General features: G+C 39.5%; 1 protein-coding gene across 3 annotated transcripts; it reads left to right on the top strand.

Annotated features, from left to right (window-relative positions):
- The first annotated feature begins 333 nt into the window (after window positions 1-333).
- LAP3 (leucine aminopeptidase 3) lies at window positions 334-15,178 on the top strand. Of its 3 annotated transcripts, XM_015625492.3 has the most exons (13): window positions 334-521; window positions 959-1,074; window positions 1,399-1,453; window positions 3,190-3,295; window positions 4,422-4,581; window positions 7,223-7,384; window positions 8,344-8,502; window positions 9,245-9,369; window positions 10,755-10,843; window positions 11,955-12,057; window positions 13,663-13,742; window positions 14,408-14,520; window positions 14,629-15,178. In XM_015625492.3, exons 1-13 carry the CDS (start codon window positions 399-401, stop codon window positions 14,825-14,827), a joined length of 1,590 nt encoding a protein of 529 aa, XP_015480978.1. In that variant the 5' UTR covers window positions 334-398; the 3' UTR covers window positions 14,828-15,178. The 3 variants fall into 3 exon arrangements, with proteins under 3 accessions (XP_015480978.1, XP_015480979.1, XP_015480980.1); XM_015625493.1 differs by lacking the exons at window positions 334-521; window positions 959-1,074 and adding an exon at window positions 3,472-3,514; XM_015625494.3 differs by lacking the exons at window positions 334-521; window positions 959-1,074; window positions 1,399-1,453 and adding exons at window positions 1,480-1,764; window positions 3,472-3,514.
- Window positions 15,179-16,285: the final 1,107 nt, after the last annotated feature.

Genomic DNA, 16,285 nt, shown 5'->3' with positions numbered 1-16,285 from the left:
GTCTGAAATTGTTACTGCTTTCTCGTAGAAAATAACGTGCGTTTGCAATAAAGTTTTATTTTTCTGAAATAATTTACTTTTTAATCTTCAATACGCAAATTATGTATGCAGTATGCAGACTAGGGCTGCCTAAGTTTGTGATAAGCCCCCGAGAGAAGCACCACCACCCATCTGGAGCATGCCAGGAGAGGGCAAAAAATCCACCGTGAAGCAAGACGCCCCTCGCACAAATTCTGGTACGCCATCGGGAAACCGCAGCTCCGGTCCCCAGGGATGCCCGCCCTCCATCCCGGGCACCGCCCCTCGCGGCGCCGGCTGATGAGGCACGGAGCGCGCCGGGCCCGGCCGCGCTGCTCCTTCCCCTGCTCCTTCCCCTGCTGCCCGCCGTGCTCGGTGCCATGCTGCTGCCCTGCGTGCGGAGCCTGGCTGCGCGCCGCCTCGCCCGGGACGTGCCCCGGGCCTGCAGCTGCTCGGCTCAGGGCCCCTCGCCGCGGGACTACAGCCGCGGCGCGGCCGGCAAGGTGAGGGGCGGCGGGGGAGCCGGCGCGGGAGCTGCGTGTCCCTCCCTCCGCTCGGGCCCGCGGCTCTCGGCTGAGTGCCCCGTGTGCCCCCCGGACCTGGGTCAGGAGTGCTGCGGCTCTCTCTGCTCCTTTTGGGTGTACAGGACTGCAGGTCTGCGCTGGCGGGGAGTAGCTCTTTTGTACTTAAAGTTACTGGTTGAAAGAGTTTTTGCCTTTCTATGATCGGCAGAATTGCTGTAAGCTCAGTTATGTTGTATCTGATTTATTTTTCACACTTTAAATTAGTTGTAGTCCTTGCTTACTGAAGTGTTACTCTGTGCATCAAATTCAAAAACTGAGATAAATACATAGAGATGTAGCAATAGTTTGAACAGTGTGCTCTCTGATATGAGTCTGTAAATCTCGTGTTATTTACATTAATGTGTGTCTTTTTCTAGGGTCTTGTTCTGGGAGTCTACTCTAATGAAAAGGATGATGGTGTTGCCCAGTTCACTAGTGCAGGAGATGCTTTTGATAAGCTTGTGTCTGGAAAGCTGAGAGCGCTTCTGTCCTTGTAAGTGTGTGATAAGCTTCTGAAATGGACTAAAGTACTACAAATATCAGGAGGAATGATCTTTTTTTTTTTTTTTTCCGTTATTACTGTCTGTGTCCATATCACTGTCAGGCTGGTATTTGCTTCGGCAGTTTGGAAGGGAGCTCCCATGATAAAACCAATCATTGAGCAAACATGCAAAAATTTCATGAGACTTGTCCTCTGCTCTGAATCAGCATAAAGCCAAATGTCCCAGTTGCACGTGTGGTCATGGAGTAAATGTAGTACTGTAAGATTTATCACAGGTAAGGTCTTCTGTATTGAAAGAATCTTTTTATGTCCTAGATGTGGGCCATCTTTGAAGAAAGGCAAAACACGCATATTTCATGGTTTGCATCAGGTATGAGCTTTGTGTTTTCATATGCTAGTAGATTGATATGGGAAGTTTGTCCTTATGTCTAATTTTATGCTGAGTTCACTGCTGTGCTTGTATAAATGGCCTGCTCTTCTTCCCTCTCCCTGACCGTTTCAACTCCTGCTCTGCACTGCCCATGTTTGCACAGACTTTTGTACAGTCCTGTACTCCCTCCGCCATGCTGCAAATGGAAAGGATGTGAACAAGTCTGCTCCAAAGGTGCTGTACTGCTTCCTGAATGAGCTAAAGCATGGCAGTTTTGGATCTGACTTCTGTGCCTCCTGTGCCCAGGAGGGGTGAGTGTGTGAGGAGTTACTGATAAGTGCAAAGACCTTCCAGATCTGACAGTTCTAACAAAAGACAGTCCCTTCACATGCTTTTGTCAGAGGTTTTAAGGCATGAAACCTCTGAAAACACGATATGGGACTGTTCTTCAAGCAGGACTTTTGTATGGACAGACATGATAGATCACAAGGGTATGGAATGAAGATTCATCTTCTCAGTGTCAGTCTTTTTGTGCCATTTGAGAAGCCAGGATAGACCTAATGCACATGTGTGAAGCTGACCAATATGGAATGATTTATGCATTTTGGAGTCCTAGCTAAGGCCTAGGCAGGCATGTGTTGTGACACTAGGTGTTCCTGTCTAAGTAACTGAATCTTACATTAAGGCTATTTATATAATCTGAAATAAATCCATTTGTAGCGATAATTGCCTACCATGTATAAATTCCTGTGTGGACAACCCATGCAGCTGACACTGGAGTTGGTAAAAAGGCTCTCAGAAATTTCATGGAAGTTGAGTGCAATGAAGGTCCCATTATCTCAGTTCTGCATACAGGATGGTCTCTGAAGTGAATAGCAAATCTCTGCAAAAGAAGATAGGAAAATGTTAACTGGTATCACTGATTTTCTGGAAAGCTAACACAAGTTTCAGCATTTTGTGGACTAAAAGACTTTACTACAGTGTAGCAGTTTGAAAGCTGACTGTTAGAGGCTGACACGCATGGAAAGGAAAGCCTAAGATTAACTTAATTTTTTCTTAAGAGCTATAGGAACATTATATATGTTCATATATATAGCTTTGAGTTTTATTCAAATTTGACTTCACTCTTCAAAGGCTCCATTAATCCTCATTACTTCTTTTTTTCTTTCTACTTGTATGCAGCTTAAGAGGCAAGCATGTAGTCTGCTGCGCTACATTGTTTTCCTGAGTTCTGGAGAGGTACCCCTGTGCAACTTTGGTTTGCTACCTGGCAAATCCTGCCAGCAGTGCTCCTGAGATGCTAACACACTGAGCTTTTGAAATTATTTTCTTGAACATAGTACTGTGCCAAAAAAAGGTTACAATTCTCCAGATAAGTTCTGTCCTTTCTTACAGCTTGAAAGCTGGATCTGCTTTCCAAGGACTCTTAGGCTTGCCCTTGGGAGTATCAGATTTACCGTGTGTTGAGCATAAAGCCCTGTCTGCTATGTGCAGTGCACATGATTTTATTAACTGGACAACAGATAACTTGACTGCATGCCTGTGGCAAATGATTGGGAGCACAGGACAGCAGCACCATGCAGGCACTCTTAATGAAAAGTGTCTGATATCTATATTGAATATATGTATTTTAATGCTATGCTTGGATTGATTTAGAAAGTAAAGTCTTTTTAACAACTCTGCAGTGTCTGTAACAATGAGGAAAGTGAATCCATTTGTGTGTTGGCTTCATCTAGGACTTTCCAAGTGTGGTGGTAGTTGGCTTGGGTAAGAAGAATGCTGGAATAAATGAACAAGAAAACTGGAATGAAGGCAAAGAAAATATTCGTACAGCTGTTGCAGGTTAACTATTTTTTAATTTTTTAAGCATTTTATCTGTAAAGCAGTTGCAGTTCTGCAGTATGTTCCACTTTTGAAGACCAAGTGTAGGAATGCCTTTGTTTTAAAATGCACAACTTACTGCATGGTTATGTAAATGCATTTACTTGTCACTGATACTTATGTAAATTTTTCTTTAGAGAGCAAGTACTTATCAAGAATATAAATCAAATCTGAGGACAGGTAACTGCAGTTATTTATATCAAATAACTTTCATAAACAATGTGATATTGTAAAGGCGCTTGTCTAATTAGTATTTTGGAGCCGGTGAACATCACCAATACACTTTATGGTCATTCTGTATGCACATATATTTACGTCTGCCACTTTTTTTTGAAACTGAACTCAATTTCTTAATTGAGATGTTTGTGTTATAAACTAATATATTTCACAACATCAGTACTGTGACTCAGTGTATATTATCTGCTGAAGACAGAAGAGGGCTTATCTTAATCAAGGATAACTGCTTCATCTAAGAGTGTAAAATAAGAATTAAGAGTTCTCACTGAAGACTTCATAGTCTGTGATTGGATGACAGCTGTATGTCCAAATGCTAGCCTGTAGCTGCCATTAACATTATTAATTAACATTTACTTTCTACCTGACATAAAACATTGTTAAATTACTTGGAACAAAACAGAATTTATGGAATACATTGTTTATAAAGGGGTATATAAACTCACCTGGAAGAAAAGAACAGTCATATTCTTGGCAAAAATCAAAATTATGACAAATTTCTGATATCAGTAGATAGTCATAATTCATAGCACTCCAGAATAACAGAGCCTTGCTTTGCTACAGAATGAGCTTTAAGGAGTCAGAACAACTGTGATCTTTCCTTTTTTATTCTTGTGTAACATTTTAATAATTACTATTCATCAACTGATACTTTTAGTAAAAATTTGCCAGTAAATGGTCATTAGCATTTTTAATCCTTCTACTGCATGATCTCTTTGACTGACTTACTTATAAACTCAGGTATCTTGAATTAAAATTATTTCTTCCTTGCAATGTCCTATTGATCATCTTGGACCCCTGTTTTGCTGTTCTGTGCAATATTTGGCCTTCAGTTCTGTGCTGTATTTTTCAGTTGGCTGCAGGCAGATCCAGGACCTGGAGATCCCTTGTGTGGAAGTAGACCCCTGCGGAGATGCACAAGCAGCTGCAGAAGGTGCTGTCCTTGGATTGCATGAATATAATGAGCTGAAGCAAAAAAAGAAGCCTGTAGTTACTCCTCAGCTTCATGGAAGGTGATGGCAAAGGAAAACTTGCCTATTTATTCATCTGTTGTTTGGTTATTTATGAAACTGTATGCATGACATGCTTGTGCATGAGAAAAACAAAACTGAAGGAATAGGGCTAGCAACAGTAATCTTCTTAACTCCTACTCATTTGAATTTCCTGAAGTATTTTACATCTCAAGTATATTTATAGTGTTTGTTCCATGTGTTTTGATGCCATATTCAGAGGTTAAGGATAAATAAATGTTGCTTCATAGAAAAGAAAGATCACAATAAAAGTAAAAGCTGCCTGAAAAGAAGTTGTGATATACTAGGACTTCTGTTGGTATTGTGTGCCAGAATTGTGGAGAAGAGGTGCTTCAAACTCCATAAATGGATAAATCCTTTGGAGAATCAGGAAATGCTGACATCAGACCAATGCACTATGGAGATAGTTCATTTGTTATATTTTCATTCACACAGTACAATGTAAGAAGAGAAGCCTGATTTCTAATGGTCTCTAAATAGACATCACTTACTGAGAGCAGAAAGTAGAACCAGCTTTTGGTTTCAGAATAATTATCGGAGTGGACTTTGGATGTTCTGCATAAGAAATTCTGTCATGCAGGGGAGAGGTATTTAATGTATGTACTTTAAACAGGAACAAGTTCTTCCTTAAAAAGAAGTCAGTGAAATAAAGTGGAAGCCTCTTGATTAAGCATGTCTTGATAAGTTACATGTAAAATAAACACTCTTCTTATTTTGGAGCACAGCAGATAGTTTAGAACCTCATTAAATTTGTATTAAATAAGGATTTCCTGAAAACATAGATGGTCCTATGACCAGTTATTGAAGTAATTTTTTTTATATAGTAATTGAGGTTGGAAAAGACTTCTGGAGGTTATTCAGTCCAGCTCCAACTTGGATTTGGGATAACCTGGACATTACATACAACATTAAAGCTTGGTCAGATTGATCAGGCCTTTGTTTAGTCCATATTTTAATACCTTCTGAGTTGAAAAATTCTACAACCTCATTAGACAATCTATTCTAGTGCTTACCTACACTTATAGTGAATTTTTTTCTTTGCATCCTACTGCATTTTTTCTTGTTGAATCTTACTGTCTTACTGTGCAGCTCTGAGATGTGTCTGTGTTCAAACACATTCCTGCTTCAGTTCATGTTTTCTCAATTTGTCTGCAAGGATTCTATGTGAAAACATAGCTAAAGTCAAGAAAAATCACAGAATCATTTAGGCTGGAAAAAACCTTTAAGATTAATTGCATCCACTGTGGTCCTCTGTGACAAACCTCATCACACAATTCAGTTAAGCTGGGCAGGAATTTGTGCCAGATCTAAATTGGTGGTTCCCAGTGACCATCTTGTCCTTCATATACCTAGAAATGGCTCTCAAAATTACTTTCTCTGCAAACTTCTAAGGAATTGGTCTGGGATAACTGACTTATAGTTCCCTGTATCCTCCCTGGTATTTTTAAAGATACATATTTGTCCTTTTCAGTCATTGGGAGCCACGTTCAGTTACACCTTTCAAACTGAAAGGGCCTAGGCTTGCAGTGATGCCAGCCAGTTCCCTCAGAACCCTCAGATATGTGCTGCCTGCTACCAAGGACTTGTGTATGTCCATCATCCTTAAGCTAAGTCTTAAATCTCTCTTCCTGTCGCGAGGAATGCCCTTCTTCCTCAAACTCTGTTGCTGAGCACAAAGAACTGGGGAATCTGGAAGCAGATCTTTATTAAGGCTGATGCAAAGCCAGCATTGAGAACTTCAGTCTCGTCAGTTTTGAGTGGATTGCCTGCACCATTTAGCAAGTGAACGGTGTTATTCCTGCCCTACCTTTTGCTGCCGGTGTACCTATTGAAGTCCTCTAGGTACCTTTCCCATTTCTTGCCAGTTTCAGTGTCAGCTGACATTTGGCTTCCAAATTACATCCTTCCATATCCAGGCAATACTTCTGTGTTCCTCCTGCATTCCTATTTTAATAATTTATATTCCTGCGTTCCTATTATTGTCCTGCTCTTTTTAGAGGCAAAATCCAGTTCAGTGCCTTGCTTTGTGATAACTGTAATAAGTAAGTAAGCTGTCTTAGTAAAATGAAAGGTTTTGTACTGTTGGTCTGGCAAAGTAATCAGAGAGACTTCCCAGCTCAGAGAGACAGGCAGCTCAGTGAATATTTGTTCTGTCATTTGTTAGTGAAGTTCCTTGAGTGCACTGGGAAATGAGATCCAAATTCCATTCTTGCCACATAATCATATTTCAGTAAAGGGGAAAACAGAATTGGAGACTTTATATGGTAAATAAAAACTTTGAAAGCTGTTAAAAGTAATGTGATTAAAAACTTTGGAAGGGATATTAAACCTTTTGTTTAAGGATTTAAGCCAATCTTTGATTAGTAAGGATTAGGATAAAACCTAATGAATTGGATAGATAATTTCACATCTGTCTACTCTTGGATTCTTCTAGCTTTCTCTGAAGTATTTGGCACTGACTAGAAGCAGAGATGAGTTACTAGAGTCTTTGTAGTAAGATAACTGTGATATTTTTAATTGCTCCAGATTAATGATACTGCATTTTAAGAATGAAAATATGTGAGTGCTGACATCTTACTTTTGCAAATGTCTATAATCCTGATTGTTGTGTGTTGTTGTTTAGTGCTGAAAGTGAAGCCTGGCAAAAAGGTGTTATCTATGCTGAGGGGCAGAACCTGGCTCGGTACCTTATGGAGGCTCCAGCTAATTATATAACTCCAATCAAATTTGCTGAACACATTGAACAGAAGCTCAGAAGTTTCAGCAATGTAAAGGTTCACATAAGGTAAATTCCATGGAAATGTTTTCTCTGTAGGGTAGAGGACCATAACAGTAAGATAAGATACCTTCCAGGTTATTCAAATCTGAAGTTATTCAAATCTCATTTTCCCTTTGCTAATTCAAATGACAAAAAGCAGGGGAAGTGTTTGGGGAAAAGATATGAGAGGTGCCCAGACTGCAGGCTGTTGTCAAGGATTAAATCAGCTGCTAGCTTGCAGAGGAAGCAAGATACTGTGATGCAGTAAAATCATTAACTGTCAATTAGTCATGCAGTCAATTACTGCTTAATTAACACATGTGTAAAGAAGCATCAGTGAATAGAGGGCTAATAAAGTACCTTTATTTTTCTTCCCAAGTGAGTGTTTTACCTACCTTTTGCTTTTTTTGTGTGGATGTGATAATAAAACATCTTCTACTTGTTGCTGTTGGGATTTTTTTAATAGTTTTTAAAAATGTGAGATGGAGTCCATAAAAGCCCTTGCAAGTGAATTTTCACAGAAATTGCCCCTGAATTTCTACTTTCTGCTCTATAGTGGTAACAGATTTACTAGTTGTGCATGTTTTACTGACAAGCAAAAGACTGGGGGAAATCTTGCTAGCAGAATGCTAAATGTAACCTGCTTCAATACTGTTACTTCACATACCTTTAGCATCTACAGCCTCACAGGCAAGTGGAAGATCAGTGTTTCTGATGCAGAAACTGTAGACAAGCCCTTGTTCTGTTGCTGTTTTTAAACAAGACAAAACAAATATCAAAGATCAACTTTGAGGAAGTATTTTTCTGCTTCACCAAAAAAGGTAGTAGTGATTTGATTTAAACTACTGCTTCCAAAATAACTAACTAATCTGAAATGGTTTGTGTACAAACCTTCAAGAATCACGATCTCAAAAAAATCACCTTGGTCAAAGTGTCCAGTTGAAAAAAAACCAAACTAACTAAAGTAATACATGTTTCTATTCCAGACCAGAGTCTTGGATAACAACACAAGAGATGGGAGCATTCCTGAGTGTAGCTAAGGGCTCAGCTGAACCTCCCATCTTTCTGGAGATTCACTATTTGGGGAGTGCTAATACAGATGACTCCCCGTTGGTATTTGTAGGAAAAGGAGTTACATTTGACAGGTATGTATGCTTGTATGCCAATATTTTAATTACTACAGGGAGAAACTGCTTTCCTGCTATTCGTAATCAATAGGTATATGCTTTTTCATTGCTCAGCACATCTTCCAATGCTGTTGCACTGAACTTGCTTTGTATAATAGATCGTGCTGCCTTTTCTGGCAATAAGACAACATCAGTTGTCCAAAGTAGGAATTAATATGCCATCATCTTGTAAGGGGAAGAAGGAAATTCAGGGAAATAAAATAAAGAAGGTGCTATTTTTTTTTCTTGTCCTGAACAAACCTGCAGATGAAGAATTTGCATGTTTAGAATTGCAGCATGTCACTGGACATTTAGATGGTGCTTAAGGAAAATAATAGAAAATAGCTCATTCTTTGTAGCAGTTCCTTATAGCTACTTTCCATGCCACATCGTACTGAAGTATTTATTAGTCATGTACTATTCATGTACATAAATATTCATGTACATCATGTACTATTTTGTTTGTTTTGTGCACTGCTATTATGAAGACCAGTGAGTTACTCCACTGCAGTTTACCTGGATTTTTATGGTCTCCTAATTATAAGAAAGTAATATTTTATCTGAAATGAAAACCCAGATACCTTGCTTACAGTACACTTACTAGGGTTGCAGACGTATTTGGAGCCCCAGGTCTAGCATTTACTGATTTTTGGTGTTAACACTGCACATGGACAGAACATCATCAGTGTATGTGACATCAAACTTGAGCTGTTTGTTCCAGTGGTGGCATTTCACTGAAGCCGTCATCGGGTATGGATGCGATGAGAGCAGATATGGGAGGGGCAGCAACTGTCTGTTCAGCCATTGTGACAGCAGCAGCTCTAAAGCTACCTTTGAACATAATTGGTAAGTGTTTTTGTGGGGAGAATTCAAAAATCTTAGTTCTACAAGGTTTTGTGAAAGAGTATTTTTCTAATAGCAGCGGTGAAAGCCATGTACAAACATTATGGACTCTTGCACACCTACTTCCCTCATTTGCCTCGCTCAATCTCTCTTCCATTTTTACTTGCATATCCAAAAATTACTATTCTTTACTTGAATATAATATTGGAACTCCAAATCAAGATTTTTATGGTATGATTTTTTTAGATCTTAAGTGAGAATTGTTTGTCAATAGAGATACTTTCAATGTGTCTTTGAAAAGTCCCAATCCTTCATTGCAAGAAGGAATGTGCATCTCTGTATAAGCAGTTAGAATGAAAAGGAGTCAGGAGTGCCGAGCTACCTCTATGTGTCCATGAGTCCATGCCAGAACTGAACAGGAAGAGGGATCAGCTGTAGTTTCCTTATGTGAATATCTCAGCAGAAAACTAAAGCAAACCAAACTAGTCTGCTGATACTGTATGTGCAGTGATTTTTTTTTCTGAAAAAAAAAAGTTAATTTTTTATGCAGAGGTAAAATTAAATAAGCTGATTCAGACACTGTGGCAAGACCAGCTGGCAATGACATGGAATATGGTCTAGGATAAGTTTTAGTTTGAGAAGCTCGATGTATAAGTTAACTGGTACTTCAGTCACTTCTGTGCTTCAGCCAGGAGAGGGCAGCGATGGCCACACACATCCTGACGGCGTGAGGTTCCTCCCTGAAGTGTGCGGTGGGGAGCACAGGCAGTGGAGCCTGTCTTTACATTATGCCACTGAAAAGTGGTGCTCCACTTGTGGACCTTGTGCCAGGTGCAGGTTTTCCCTAGAAGTGGTGGAGTGCCTTTCATTCCATGATCCCAGTCATAGTTGCAATTCTGACTCTGAGGCTGTATTTTGCACATTTCTAGTTGTTCTTGGTATGGCTGGAGTTATGTGGCAAATCCTTGGACCACTCTAGACATTATAGAATGAGCAGAGCTTGAATGGCTCCAGAGTGCTTATTTGAGAAGTTTTCAATATCAGAAAGAAAGAAGTTCCTTTACTTGTGAATAATTATATGTGGCAGACATAAAATAGTATTTATTGCTCCTCGATATCACTTGTCTGGGAAAAATGTAGAAGAAAACTCTAGTGGGAAAGTAGTGTAGGTGAGAGAACCTGGTGGTGCATCATGCAGAGGAGTTTCTCTGATTGAAAACTGGACTGTATGTCTTTCATTAACTGGGAAAATTCAGATTTTGAGCTTAAATTCAAAATTACACTTGCACTGTTTTCTTAAGGAGGTTTTTGGAGTTTATCTAAGTGGGTTTTTTCTACAGCTTTTCTGAGAAGAAAACTAGTAATTCACTTTCCATTTTGTCTCTGAGGTTTGGCACCCCTCTGTGAAAATATGCCCAGTGGTAAGGCAAACAAGCCTGGGGATGTAGTTAGAGCCAAGAATGGAAAAACAATTCAGGTATGCATGTGAAACTTGGATTTTGAGTGCTTTTAGTGAACTGGTTTAATCAACTAAGTTGACTGCAGAGTACATTTGGAAAAAACCCTTAAAGATAAGCAGTGCAAATGTACTGTTTTTAAAATTGTAAGAAGCATGTTACTAACTAGAAATTGCTATTGCAGGATTTTTTCAAATGTAGATTGAAGAGATAGGACATGTTTTATAAATTGCTAGGAAAAGCTGAAAAGTAAGGTCATTCATTGAGCATGCTAGAAAAGCTTGTTTGGCACAAGAGGTTTTTGCAATGCCCATAAATACAGGCTCTAAGTCCAAAGAAATAATGTTAATTGCTTCCAGCAGACCCTTCAGGACAATTCCTTGCTATCTGGAGTAAGACATGAGAGTAAGACATCAGTCTCCTGCTGATGTAACCAAGGTCTTTACTCTGCCAAAATGCTCAGTACAATCAGAACTCTGAGTCATAGAGGCTGTTGGTTCAAAGGAGCTTGCCAAATCAGTACCCAAGGTACCTTTCATATTTATTACAAATGATTCCAGACTCATCTATTAGATTAAATTGTGCTGAAAGCCACTGTACTGTAGATCACTGATTTAATGCAGAAGTAGATGGCTTTCTTTTTGTCTGAATTTCTGTGTTTCTGCCACTTCTGTCTTGCTGAGCCTTCCATTTCTTTGACATTCATCTCTGAAAACTGAGTTCAGTCACCCTCTGCTTTGAGGAAATAAAGACTGGGCATGTATTCCCCCACCAAGGAGAAATCTGCAAGAAAGTGCTGATAGCTCCAAGCACATGATGCAGCCTGTGTGCTCCCCTGAGACTCCTCTCCAGGCTCTTCTGAGGAGCCGACACTACAGAGACCCAGCATACAGAGGAGGTTGTAGCAATGAAAGATGACTTACCTCAGATACAGATACACTTTTACTTTATAAACATAACTGTATACCTGTACTATTTTTTTTCTTTCTTTCAGTGTAGTTTGAGTAAATTTTTATTACCTGAGGTTTCTAGGGCCTCTATCAAATAGCTATTTAAGATATGTGAGAAGTACATCAGTGAAAGAGACATTTACAGTACTTTATCTGTTTTTTACTGATTTTGCCTTTGAAGGTAGATAACACAGATGCAGAAGGAAGACTGCTGTTAGCTGATGCTCTCTGTTATGCCCACAATTTTAATGCAAGGGCTATTGTGAATGCTGCAACATTAACAGGTAAGCAGTATCCCTTCCCTGCTCATCCCTGACACAAAAGTCAGTTTTGTGTTACACTTTAGTTTGGCTGTGGATTAGTTGTGCTTTGTATATAAACCCAACCTTAATTCAAAGGCAACTGAGATGATTTTACATGTTTCAGGACAACAGTGAGCACAGCTTGTGTGTCTTTGGACTGGGGAGGGAACATGCAGTGGAGATGAAGTTGGGTTGGCTCAGCCCAGCTGGAACCAAGAGCAGGAAAACCTATGCAGACTTCAATGTTTCTGCAGTGTTTCCCTGTGCTTCTTCCGTCTCTGAGCTGAACCCTCTCAGCTCCCAAGCCTGAGTGTTGCAGAGGTAGTGACATGTTCATGGAAGAATCCTGCCCAGTCCATCTGGCACAGACCATGCTGGAGCCCAGGCAGGTTCCTGGGTGGCTTGCTGAGTGCCTGAGCACCTAGCCAGTGTCAGTTCTCCCACTCTTGAGCAAGCTCAGGCCTCCGTGATGACAGGAGAGCTCTCATCATTCCCCAGGAATTTGTTTGACTGCAGTACCTCCTATTTTTTGTGCAGTTTGCATACTTCTAGGCATTATGAAATGTGTTTTAATTGTTTCATCTCTACAATTGTATAATAATGAAGTAGTAAATTTAAATTTAAAACCAGCAATTGTGGTTGGAGCTCATGTACTCACTAACAAGCTGTCATGGGTGATGTGACTCTAGCTGAAATAAAAGCAAATACAGAAGAGTAATTCAGACAGGACTCCACTGTGTTGCTTAATGAATTTGCTAAGCAAAATAATTATACTTACATAGATTCTCTGGTAGTGGTTTAAATTATGTTCCATCAGTTTTACCAGTTCAAATGATGTGGAAAATTTCAATAGACAGAAGAGAAATTGGTTCTAAGATGGTTGGCTTGTATAAAAGTGTTCCTGTCTGGAATCCTTGGGCACCAAGCAGGAAGAGAGAGGGCTCCCATAGAAATTTCTTAGACATATTTTTCTAAACTATTTCTTTTTCCATCTCACTAAGGATTGAGTGTTGGTATTAGTGAAGCACTTCTGGAGCATCAAGTGGATAAATATTGAACCCCATAATTTAATATTTTGATAAGGATTATTTTAATAAATTAAATTATTAATAAAGTAAATTTACACATGCTATGCAAAAGTCTATATAAGTGAAATTCACAAAAGAGAAAGTATCAGCTCAAAAATTATAGAGGTCTACAAACTGGAAAAATCCCATTCACTTGTATTTTCTACATGAAAGTAATAATATCTAGGTTTTTTTAGAGGATACTGTTATAGTTTAATACAATTATCTTAAAACTATTTATAAAAATCATCAATGTTAAATCATAAAATTTATTTTTATGTGAAACAGAATATAATTTTTATGATTTCTACAGTTTTTTTAGAATATAAAAATGTTTTAAAAATGTTTAAACTTTCAAAAATGTCAGTGTACTAAAGTCTTCAGGTTTTGCAGTCTGATAAATTCCTGTTACTGATAATGGGAATTAAAGATGGAAAGTTCTGTGAGGAGTCAGGATGCAGGGAATAGCTCAGGTCCACCTTTGCCTTTGTCATATAAACTTGAAGGTGTGTTTCTTTAGGTGCCATGGATGTTGCACTGGGATCTGCTGCGGCTGGAGTGTTCACAAATTCATCTTGGCTTTGGACTCACCTCTATGAGGTAGGCCACCTGCATTATTGCTAAATCATAATAGTAATAATTCTGTGATAAATCTTATTGAAAAGTTAGTACATTACTGAAAGTCTTTATGCAAATCTGAAAGATGTTATTATGTTTTGAAATTTTAGAGAAATTATGTCAGTGCTATAACGACTTGACAATAATGTCGACTATTAATTAGTAGCTCTTCAGTGAGATATAATATCATATGCCAAACATCTCAAGAATCTGCATGTTCCGTAACTCACTGCATATGCATAAACTCTTGACTACTGGCAGTAATTAGTTCATGTTAAAAAGATAATTGGTCTTGCTTAACAACAGGGAGACAGAAATTCAGAGAGGCCTTGTGAGTGGCTGAAGTGTGATGGATCAGGGAAGCCTCTGAAGGGAAGGATTTCTGTTGCCAGGGAAAAGGAAAAACAGATAAAAAATGTGGTCTTTTGATGTTGCCTTTTGGCTAACACTAATGCATCTAAAAACAGGATTGTCTGTTTTGTTTTGCAAATAGTGTATTTGCAAAAATCTAATATCTTGGCTGAAGATTTTTAGACTGATAAAACCTAAACAAAAAGAACCATGCATGAAAACACGGCTTATAAGTGCACTTAAAAAAAAAAAAAACAAACAACAAATTGCCCATAATATCATTGTTTCTTTTTCAGGCCAGCATTTTGACGGGGGACAGAGTTTGGAGGATGCCTCTTTTTAAGCATTACACAAAACAAGTCACAGACTGTCCTCTTGCAGATGTGAGTAACATTGGAAAGTACAGCAGGTAAGATGAAACAATACCTCCCATGTGCCCCTTTCTTTCAGCCTATTTGTTTAATATGTGTGCTGTTGGAATTGCTTTGGAAACAATACATCTTTGTATTTCCCACAGAGCTGGAGGAGCATGCACAGCTGCTGCATTCCTGAAGGAATTTGTGACTGCCTCTCACTGGGCCCATTTGGATATAGCTGGGGTGATGTCAAATAAAGATGAGGTGCCATATCTTCGGAAGGGCATGGCAGGGCGGCCCACAAGAACACTTGTAGAGTTTGCAGCTCGATTAAGTCAAGACAGTCACAATGCCAAATAAAAATACTTGTTCTAAAATCATCCACTCTGCCTTAAGAAAAAAAATCTTAAAAGGTAACATTTATAAATAAATGCCCCAAGCATATTTTAATGAATGCCCCAAGCATTTTTCACTATGGCAATTAACTAAAAATGCATTTTATAAATTATTACTTGGATAAGAATATCTCAACTTCAAAATTTGTCATCCCATACCATATTATGCAGCTAAAAATCAAAATCATTCTGTTTTCTGTTTTAACTATTGAAATATTTAATACCAAAACATGATAATGGAAATTATTGAAACGCCTATTTTATATGTAAAGTAGGCATAATTATTGTAAACAATAAATTTCTTATTTGAATGTGAGTTTTGATTGAGAGAGAATAAGCAATTGATGATAGATGTACCTCACTTTCAGGTGAACTCTAGGTGGTGTTAATGGTAACTGAAAAGTTGTTCATAAAAACACCATTCTGGCATTTTTTCCTTAGACAAACTAAACTGCTTTTGGTATGTACTGAGGCAGAAATGCTGTGTGATTAGCATTAGCATGGCTTCAGCACAGAATTTTGTAGTAAGTTATAAACATGTCAAGAAGATTGTATACTGTAACTTTTTTACAGAAAGCTGGTGAGTGCAAGTTAGCGTTTGTGTGGTTTTTAGGGGAACTTGCCTTCATCTCACATGATTTTTGTTATCCTGATAATTCCCCTTTTTCCTGATGTGAGGTGGCCACACTCCAAACAGGGACATTATTTCCAGAATCAATTCAAACATCAAACAGACCTGACACTTAAAAAATGGGGTGATGTTCTCTTGACAGTTTGGGAGATCCGAACCCATAGGGTGGGGATTTGTTTTGGTTTAGGGTGGGGTTTTGAGGGTTTTTTTTAAAATGGTGTTGTGGAACAAGTGATGCTGAAACAGTGCTTACCCAGGCTGGCACCTGTGAGAGGCAGGGCAAAGGCTGGAGGAGGAGAGTCCCTGTGGGAAAGAGGGACAGCTTTGCTGTCTCTGCTTTCCTTGTTCCAGCAGGGCCAATGGTATCCTGGGGTGGGGTGGGAAGTGTGGCCAGCAGCTTGAGGGAGGTGATCCTCCCCACCTCCTCTACCCTAGCGAGGCCACTTCTGCAGTGCTCTATCCAGTTCTGGGCTCGTCAATGCAAGACATGGAGCTACTGGCGAGGGTCCAGCAGCGGGCTATGAGGAGGATGGAGGGTCTGGAACATCTCATATGAGGAGAGACTGCAGGGGCTGGGCCTGTTTAGTCTGGAGAAGTCTAAGAAGGGATCTCATTAATACATTAAAATGTCTCTTAGACAAGTGCCACGATGTTGGTGCCGGACTCTTTTCAGCGGTGACGGGACGAAGAGCAATGGCTGTGAAGGAGCCCACACAAAGTGGTTGCCCGTGGGTCCGGCCCTCAGCGGGCGGGGCCGCGCCGGGCCCGCCCCGCTCCCGCGCATGCGCAGCC

Source organism: Parus major, chromosome 4 (assembly GCF_001522545.3).
Source record: "Parus major isolate Abel chromosome 4, Parus_major1.1, whole genome shotgun sequence".
Classification (NCBI taxonomy): Eukaryota; Metazoa; Chordata; class Aves; order Passeriformes; family Paridae; genus Parus; species Parus major.
Note: the sequence above shows the minus strand (reverse complement) of the source record. Positions and strands in the feature narration are given on the sequence as shown.